The sequence below is a fragment of the Phaethon lepturus genome, unplaced genomic scaffold (assembly GCF_000687285.1).
Source record: "Phaethon lepturus isolate BGI_N335 unplaced genomic scaffold, ASM68728v1 scaffold30375, whole genome shotgun sequence".
Lineage (NCBI taxonomy): Eukaryota > Metazoa > Chordata > Aves > Phaethontiformes > Phaethontidae > Phaethon > Phaethon lepturus.
The window spans coordinates 1-9800 of record NW_010541711.1 but is presented as its reverse complement, the minus strand read 5'-3'; the positions used below and the strand labels follow the sequence as shown (position 1 = coordinate 9800).

The window sequence follows — 9800 nt, the reverse complement described above, 5'->3', positions numbered from 1 at the left end:
ATTAATTACACATAATCATATATAAATTAGTAATGAAGCATATATTTATATAGTAAATATATAATTTGTATATAAGATATGTTATATTTATATTCTTGATCCTGTTGACACCACCCATTTCTGTCCTTTGCACCTTTGCTGGATAGATTCTTCCAGAGAAGAGACTTACTGCTTAATGAGGCTAACGAAGCACTCTGCTGTTGTAGGGATCAAATAGAGGTGTTGGAACTCACTTTGCAGTTTGCTCAAGTTATTCCAGGTGGTGGAATAACCACCGTATTTTCTGTAGTGCAGTGGGAGGCACGGCATCATCTGTGGTTACAGCATCCTGCAGTAAAGAGGTGGAATGTTGTTAGAACTAACTGTTGTGTCTCAGTTTCCCATGGGTGGAATAACCACAGGTGAACAGGAAAACTACAGGCCAGCTTTCCTGCAGCAGTCTTCTCTGACTTCCTCTGAAAGCGAAGATGATGATGGATTCCTAGAGCTGTTAGATGAGGAAGATCTGAAGGTACGTACAAAGGAAATGCAATGGACGTTTCAAAATCAGCTCTGTCTAATGTTAATAGCCTGCCAACGATACGTGTCCGTGGTGCGCATATGTTCTAGCAGAAGTCCGTGTGGTAAGTCAAACCGCAAAAAGCTAGGTACTAGGGACTCCTGGAAGATGAGTTATCATCATCTTTTTCAACTCTAACATTTCAGTGTCTCCATCTCGTGGGCGCTGTTTCCTAGTGCAGACAGTGGGATTTACTTGGGGTGTGAACAGCAGTTAAAGAATTGCTGCTGTTCCTATTGGTAGATGAGAATTGCATTCCTAGAGAGAATTATGTGAAGAATTGGTATTTTTCTTTAGAAACTTGCTGAAAGAGCTAGAGGTGATACTTGCTTTAGAGCCACTTAAAGAGGAAATGCTTAAAGCTTTGGAGGAACGTCCTTGTTAATCAATCGATGAATTGCTATAACATGCCTCCTTCTGCATGTCTCAACTTGGTTCCATTATTTCATTGAGTATTGGGCTAGTAATTGCGTTAAATTCCTAAACCTGCTCTGACAGCTGAATTCAACTGGGTTGTTTGCCCGAGCTGTGTAGAAGCTGTAGATATTTACAGTCTCTGCCCACAGTGAAATAGATGAGAATGAACTTTCTTTTTTTTCCTCAGAACGATGAGGAGATGCCATCTGATGTGGCGAGCCTCTGGACTGCACCACTAGTCATGAGGAAAACAGACAATCGGGTGAGTGTTCTGGGAGAGCACAACAGAACAGAGATGGGGACTTTGTTTGGGCACCCATTTTCACTACTGGGATGAGTGATCGCACTGTCTGTGATCCTGTATCCCTAATAACAACAAAACAAGACAGGGCATAAACCCCCTTCAGCATTCTCTTATCTCTAAAGCCTGTTTACCTGGAAGACTTTGTTAGTGTGGAACAATGCTCATTGTGTGCCTATATGGGCAGTAACTTTCTTTTTACAAAAACATTTCATAAATGCAAGATCTTGACTTCCCTTATCAGATACTTGTTGACATATCTTGAATACATTCTGCACAGGCTTACCTGGAATGTCTGCAGCCTCATCTTCTGATAATAGACTGCAAAGGGAGGTTAGACGAGAGCAAAAATCTCCTTAATCTGCTGATAGATTGTCTGCTAATTGGTATAAAGCACTCTGCTAACACATCATATTGCTTATAGTGCTCCAGGCTCACCCAATCAGCAAGAAACAAGTGTTACCGGAAATGTAGGTCCTCAATTTAGATGACTTTATTGGCATCCTGCTGTTGCTGTGCAGTGGCAGTGTCTTATATAAGGCAAAACTTGTAATAGTCTGAAAATCTGAGGCTTGCTTGGTTTCTAATCTAAATCTTTGCTAGGCAACTCTTAACTTCTCTCCCTCTTCATAGGCCAAACGATGCCGGTTGTTTGGCTCTTCATCTCTGCCAAGTGGTGTAGAAAGAACCACCCAGAAGAGGATGGAGAGGTCCCAGGAGGAGAATTCTCCAGGGAAAAGCAAGAAGAGGAAAAGCCTGCCTGGAACTCCTGAGGATTCAACGGTTGGTGGCTTGGCATCTGATGTTGTAGCAGAGAATTGATTAGGAGAGGATCTAATACAGGTGTCTAGTTCATGAAGGTTAATGAGGGAGAGCTTGTTCAGGTGAATTGCTGACCTAGCAAAACTGCATTCTCTGTGCAGTGGGGATTAGGGGAGCTGGTGCAGTGGTTGCTTTCTCTTGAGCCTGAGTTTTGCCTTAATCCAAAGGGGAAGCTGGAGGGGTTGTAGTTCAGGGCTTCAGCGTGGACTCTTGAGTTTTCTGTTATGCTCTGGGAAAAGGGATTCTCCGCTGTCAGTGCACGGCATTGATCTCTAACCTGTGTTCCTCTAGAGTTTGAAAATAGTAAGGACACAATCCTCCACAGCAGAGATTGAAAGCATTTTGGACAGTGACCAGAGAGATCTTATTGGTGACTTCTCAAAGGTAATTCGAATGATCTGTTTTAATGGTCTCTTTTTTGTTGAGATGTCTCAAACCAGCCCAAGTAAAGCACTTCTGTTCTTCAACAGTACATATTCAAATTACTGGTAAAGGCTGTCAGCGAGAAGGGTGCTTTCATACATTAGACATGAAATGATTCATTTGTGGTTATTCAAAAAGATCTACAAAATCCTTTCAGTATAGGAGTGAAAAAGAAAAATTTGTCCCCGAATTTTTAGAATTCTTAGTTTTAACTCAAGCTTTGCTGAAGAGATTCTTGTCAACAAAGCATCTGTGTTACAAAATTAACTGCTGAGCACCGTGCTGTTGCCTATGTGGCTCACACATGGAATTTCCTCAGTAAAATGCTGTCTGTTTTCTAGGGTTATTTATTCCACACTGTCGATGGGAAACATCAAGATTTAAAATATATTGACTCAGAAATGGTATGTGTTCCAGGGACAGTAGAAAAATTCTTTACTGGGAGGGGAGGAGACCAACACAAAAACATCTCAAAACAACTGAACTTTTTTTTTGCAGATTGTGTCTGTTCTGACGGGGAAGTTTGCGAGCTTCATCAAGGAATGTGTGATAATTGATTGTAGATACCCGTATGAGTACGAAGGAGGACACATCAAGGTACGTTGATCCCACAAGAGCAACGTAGAGTTGTCTGAAGTTGCAAACTGGGGTCACTTGGCACTCCTGCTAGTGGGTACCCAAGGCCATGGGGATATGTTATAGCTGAGATGCCCAAGTGCCCGACTGGGGTCTGCGATCCTGTTACGCTTGCGCACAGCATGATTCTCAGGACACCGAGCTCACGCTGGGTTCGTAAAGTGACTTCCCTTAAGGAGGGAACATTCTGCTTGCCTTAAGCAGAAGAGGTGGCCTGTGTGGCAAGCAGGGAGACCGTTCCGGAGGAGGATGTAAGACACTCGGTGTCCAGCAGCCTGATATCTAGGGAAGCTAAAATTAGATTAGGAAATGTCATTTCAACCACAGACTTCAAAGAACTGTGCAAAACATAATTGATCTTGAAGTTTGCTGCTTGAGCGAGTTGGCCAGCCCTCTCAAATACAATGAGATGGGAAGGGAAATCCAATGAGCCACATGTACGGCTGTTGAAATGGCCATCTGAAACTGGTCCGGGTCACCCAGAGTCAGCATTAGACTATCTGTAATATTCTGCTTGGGTTGGGAAATTTATTCCCAACAGCTAGAGAAGGTTGCCAGAACTCCTATAGGAAACTCTAGATGAGGAGGGAGCTTGCAAGGAGGTGGGATAGAGGTTTGTTACTGTTCTCCTCCACTCACTGCGTGTGCTCGGGCATGACCCTGCCTTTACAGGGTGCTGTAAACCTACATATGGAAGAGGATGTGGAAGACTATTTGCTTAAGAAGCCAATCCAGCCATCGGGGAACAAACGAGTGATAATAGTGTTCCACTGCGAGTTCTCCTCAGAGCGGGGTCCTCGAATGTGAGTTATCCTACACCCCCCTAGATAAGAACTTTCTGCTGTGCTAGTTGAGAGCAAAGCTTCCAGGATGGCACCGGTTACTGTGCTGGCATGCTACTTAATACGCAGTTTATCCCGAGCAGATGTTGGTTGTCGCCTCTGGCAGGGCTATGACTCAACCCATGGTGCGAATGGCCCCGTTGAAGTTGGGCTGGCGTGCTGAATGCTTAGAGATGGGAAGGGAAAACCAGTTAGCCACAGCTTTGCAGCCACTGTGGCTTCTCCGCCTGTTCTGGATAGGCACTGGCTTGCTTCTGTAACACAAGGAATGGGAAGTTTCGGGTGAGCGCTCTGTAATGTGTTACAGAGATTTAATGGAGGATCTTTTCCTGCTACAGGTGCCGGTTTGTGAGAGAGCGGGACAGGCTGGGTAATGAATACCCCAACCTCCATTACCCAGAACTGTATGTCCTGAAGGGGGGTTACAAGGACTTCTTCTTAAGATGCCGTGTAAGTAATGTTCTCTTAAATTTGGTGCTTTCACACTCAGAAGAAATGACAGATCAATAACACCGACGTACTCAGTCAGACTTCTCTTCGGAGTAGAGTGTTTTTTGCTGGGGTAGCTTTTCCTGTCCTGTTTTGCAGTGCTCTCCTGTACTGAGAGCAGTTAAAATTTGGCAGTGAGGTTGCCTTCACTTCTCTAAGCCTATGCCATACTTCAGGGCTGTCTTGCTGCCATAGCTGAAAGGTTTTTCCACTTGTCTCAAGAGTAAAACATAAAACTGGTTTCTGCCCCCTTATAATAACTAGGAGTTCAAAATGTCTTTTGGAGAAAAAGAACTGAAGGCTGCTCAGCCTGCAAGGACTAGGAGAGAGGAGAGGCTTGACAGTAATTGCCATATAACAAATGAAAACCTGACACATCATACTGTACTAAAATAGCAACACTGGAAAAATCCAGCTTTGACTTTTCAGCCTCTAATTCAGAAAAGGAATCTAGAAAATGCCCAGCAGCTCTCTTACCAGCAACATGAGGATGGTGTTTTAGGTATCACTTGGCTTCTGCTGCTTCAGCATTTCAGTGGCCATACTCTTTCTCCAGCTAGCTCTTCCTGCTGTTCTGACACAAACTAGACTGTGGCCTGACTGTCACTTTAGTCCCTCTCAGACCCTCACACTTCAGAGTATCTCGTAGATTACCTTCCTGTTCTGTGACTTGGTGCGTTTTCAGAGAGTTGTGAGAGATTTCACCTTTCTGTGACTGGCTGGGTGGGGTCGTATGTGGTTTCCCAGTGGGATGTTGGGTCTTCCAGCATTGGGGATGCTGGTGTTCATGGCACCGAGTGCTGTCCTGTTTTTTGGCTCTCCCTGCAATCTGCTGGCTCCCTGTGGCAGTGGACACTTGGGTTTTGTTTTGGGCCCTGTGGGTATCCTCTCCCGAGGTAGGAGGACCGAGGGCCTCAAGGTGGCAGCATGAAACAGCCGATGGCAGCCTTTAAATGCTCCATGTGTGACCAGGAGCTGGCCGGTCCCCAGATACAAGTATTCTCAAATCTGTGCTATTTCAAGGTGAATACGAGATAAACTTAGTTTGTGTATTGATGTCTGCCAGAAGATTTGGCCTGAGAGCTCTGTACGCAGGGCTGAAGGTCCTGCGTTTAAGAGCTATCACTTCTGAAGTAGCTGTAATCTGAGTATCCCTTGGCTTTGATTCAAATATCGCTTGGCTTTGTTCATGTGCGCCTGGTATGAAGCTCCTGCACAGAGTGGGGGGGTCTGTTTCTGTTTATTCTGGTGGTAGTTGTTCGAATGGTTGCTACCAGCCTCTGTCGGTGAGACTCGGAGATCATCGCTCCTGTGACCCATTGAAGTGAAACCAGCTTCTCTTTCCCCAGAGTTTCTGCGAGCCCCAGAGCTATCGCCCCATGCACCACGAAGACTTTAAAGAAGACTTGAAAAGGTTCCGCACCAAAAGCCGAACCTGGGCTGGCGAGAAGAGCAAAAGGGAACTGTACAGTCGGCTGAAGAAACTCTAAGGGCTGAACTGAACAAGCAAAGAGAGCCCATCGTGGGGGGAGGCTGCAGCGGGAGGGGGACGTGTCTGTTCCTTGCTTGTGGTTCTCAAGTACCGGCTCTCTCCTTGTCTGTTGTCTTACTGGGAACACCATGGAACTTGGGGCTGCAGGCTTGAACCGAGAAACCTGGTTGCTGGCTGGGAGCTGACTCTTCTGAATATTCGTTATGCTGCATCATGGAAATGGCTTCTCGTGTTCTGTGACACCCACAGACTGCCCAACAGTCTGCCCAGGGGAGGGGTGGGGAGAGGTGGTCGTGTGCCATCTACATGGGACTCGGCTGGTACGTGGTGTAAGCAGGGAGGATATTTTAGTGCCTGTTTGTTTTTTTTTTTTTTTTTAAATGCCTTATTTTATTTAAATACAGTCAAATGAAGCTAATACCACTGCAGTTGAAACATCTGGATTGTACTCAGACCTTGTTTCTGCTAAAGGGCAGCCTGCTGTTGGGGGATGTGTGTGTGGTTAAATTTTTTTTTTTTCTCAGCTGCAGCTTTGATTCTGTGTGTTGGAAGCATAATGCATCGTGGTAAAGTAAAATAGGAAACAGTTCATTACAGCCTGAGGTCCCACCTCGCTGAACTCCTGTGTTGTGCTGTGGGAAGCCTCTTGAAGACAGTTGAAGGGGAAGTTGCTTGTTCTATGTAGATATCATGTTCACCTCCTTTACTTAATCTAGGTTGCTTTATTGCATAGAAATTTGAATTTAGCTGCTGCTTTAGTTCTAGAGGAGTTGGTGTTTCAAAATAGGGGAGAACTTCTGAGAGCTGAGGGTAATTCAGAATTTGGCTGTCTTGAGTGATCCCAGAAATACTGGATGGCAAAGCTGTTACCAGGTTTCACGACAGCAGCGATTTACTGCTGCTGCTCCTTCCGAGACTGTGTATTACCATCGTGAAATGGGTCCAGAAAAGAGCCTGGCTGTGAGGAACCATGCTAATGATCCTGGGAGGCTGTTCTGAAACTGCTCCTGCTGCTGTGGCTTTGACTTCAGTCACTTCTCCAGTAGCAGAAGCACCTCCTGCCAGGAAAGGCAGGAAATATAATTAATCCTTGAAGGAAGAGGAGCTTCCTCAGCCAGCATTATAGCTTCCTGTAGCTGAGCTCTACACTTTGCCCACCTAAAGCAGAATTCGTGGTCCTGTGGCATAATAGTGCCAGTCCTAAAACTGCTTTGCTGCTAATTTTTGGTGTCACGCAAGACCCAACTATTGAACCTTGCAGTAGCTCTGTGATGTCAGGGTAAGGCTTGCTGCTTGCTGCAGCAGCACTCTGGTGATTGCTGTAGCTCGTCTTCCTCACACACTACTTCTTGGTGAAACTAGTGCTCCTGAAGCTGGGCGTGCAGCCTGGGAACAACCACACGTCCCGGAAGCTCTCAGCTCTTTAGCAGAAATCCATGCTTCGCACAGCTTGGCTTGCTGTGTGCGAGCTGGTCTTGCATGCTGTTGTATCTGTGTCAAAAAAATACTGAAATGGAGGTGCTTTATGTGGAATTTTAACTTGATTTTTTTTTTTAAAACTGCGTTTCATAAAAACCTGCTGTTAAAACTTTCGAGAACTGAAAGGATAAACTTTGAACTCTTTCTCATTTAAAAAAAAAAAATAAATCTGATTTTGCTGGCTTCCCTCAAAGCTGAATACCTTGAATGGGAAGATGATGAAATGCTAAATCAGAAATGGCCGTTACCAAATCTCCTGCATCTCACCTGGGAGGTTTGAGCTCCCAGAGGAAGCTGGTGAGGTGCCTGGGAGGGCTGCGCGGTGGGAGGAGATCGCGTGCCGGTGAGTCAGCGGGGAAGGCTGGCTGCCTGCGACAGGGCAGCAACGTGATCGACCCAAACGGCTTTTTGGCGCAAGACCCATTGCGCCAAGCCTAAGTGGTAAATAATCAGTTTAGCAATACGACGGCCGTGCAACGTGGTAAACAAGTAGCTGCTCTATGTGAAAGTTTAACTAGCCAGCCCTGTTCAGAAGAAGCAGATGGAGACTGTTGATGGGGCGTGATGCTCTTTTCTGAGGTCACTCAGTAGAGCAAAACCATTACAGCAATCTGTGGCTCTACAGTTGCGCTTCCTGCAAATGCCCCTAAATCAGCTCGTGATCCCAAACTTCCCGATACTCAGGAAACCGAATGTGTTGTGGGCGTTGTCGTGCTCTGTGGCGCAGCGGTATCGGGGGGCGAGAGCCGCCGCGTGCGCTTTGAGGGGTTAGATGTGCCTGTAACCCCGTAGAGGTGGAAGCGCGACCCCCTGCTTTACGCCCCACCGAGTCCTGCGGGTGCTGCGTGTTATGAGGAGCCCTGGGGCTGGGAAGGAGAAGGCTGCGAGATGTGCGTTTCTAAACGGGATCTGTACCACATCAGCCCGCAACCGTAACAGACTAGGGCGGGCTGAGAGAATAAAGTACTTAAAATATCAACCGTTGGTCCAAGTCGGCTTGTCGGGTGGTAGAACGCTGGTGAAGGGCTCGGCATCACACGCAGCTCTGAGCCGTGGCTTGAAAAGAGACCTGAGCTGGCAATCGCTGGTTTTCCTCTCTTGGGTTCTTTGCTTCCGGGATAACTTTAAATGACAGCTCTGATGAAAAATCACACCCTGCTTTCCTGTAAAGCCACAGGAACTGGACCCGCTGGAGGAAGAACACCCTTCTGGCCCGGCTGACAGAGCTGTGCGGTATCTGTCTACCTGTACCTGGCGAAGGTGGTCCCTGGCAGGGGTGGCCAGAGCTGGGGAAGCCCAGTTTGTCCCAGTCTGGGCCGCTTCCAGGCTGATGGGGACGTGGGTCTGTAATCACCCCCATGGCTTGGGAATAGCAGGGCTGCAGCCATCCGCGTGTCAAAGCGGTGTGTTTCCATCGTACCGTCTGCACTGCAGAGAGCTGCAGCTCACTTCCGAATGAAGGTCCTTGTTTGTGCTGGACGCTTCCCCCGTGGAGCACCTGAGAGGGCAGGTTTGAAGGATGGTAATAGCTTCAGCAGAAAGCGTGGGGATGAAGAGCAGGTGGCCGACAATGGGGTCAGCATTAAAAGCTTCACTTAAAATACAGCAATGTGACTTCAAATCCACTGCAGGCTAAAGCAAAGAACTGGGTGGGTTGTTTTTTTCCCTTGCCTCCATCTGTCATCATTAAAACTGATGTTGAAAGCAGCTTATGGCTTCATCAGCTTCTACCGTGAGCTCCTGAATGCCACAAAGCTTAGTCTTTTCCTTCATATTGCTTTACCTTTTGTGGCCTAAAAGGACACTTGTGCTCTTTTTTTATCTTGCAATATTTGTGGCTAATAGCACGACGAGCTGCAAAGGGCCAGTTGTGCTGCTGCTCCTTCAACGGGGGCCCCTGGAGAATCGGAAGCGGGTGCTGGACATCCCTCCAACGCTGCCTTAAGAGGGGAAAAAAGCGTTTTTAGCTACAACTGTGCTACCGGGCAGTGCCCTGGTTTGAAAAAGTGTTTCAGGCTGCCTCCCCAAAGCTGGGGGTTTGGTAGGGAGGAGCGACGGAAGGAGTCACCGCTGATGAAATTCTCGTCCGCACCTCGATGCGGGCAATGCTGTTTGGAGGAGAGTCATGCAGCTTTGGTGGGCAGAAGCTGCTTTGTTAAGAAAACTGTTGGCTTCTTGTCTTGGCAAAGGATTTTAGTGGCACGTGTGACTAAGGAGTCCCCTGCAGAGCTGGTGCCTGGGCCCCTGTGCCGCATAATTCCTGGAAACGCGGTGCTGGGGCTGTGGCACAAGCCAGCGCCCCGTAAGCCCTCGCCTGCAGCGGCTGACCCTGCTGTGCAC

At 47.1% G+C, this 9800-nt stretch overlaps 1 protein-coding gene across 1 annotated transcript; it reads left to right on the top strand.

Annotated features, from left to right (window-relative positions):
* Positions 1-374: 374 nt before the first annotated feature.
* Positions 375-5979, top strand: CDC25A (cell division cycle 25A). The gene is made up of 9 exons (XM_010287814.1): positions 375-511; positions 1164-1238; positions 1911-2060; positions 2391-2483; positions 2864-2926; positions 3021-3119; positions 3831-3961; positions 4339-4450; positions 5839-5979. The coding sequence occupies exons 1-9, from the start codon at positions 383-385 to the stop codon at positions 5977-5979; spliced, it is 993 nt and encodes a 330-aa protein (XP_010286116.1). The 5' UTR covers positions 375-382.
* The last annotated feature ends 3821 nt before the right edge of the window (positions 5980-9800 follow it).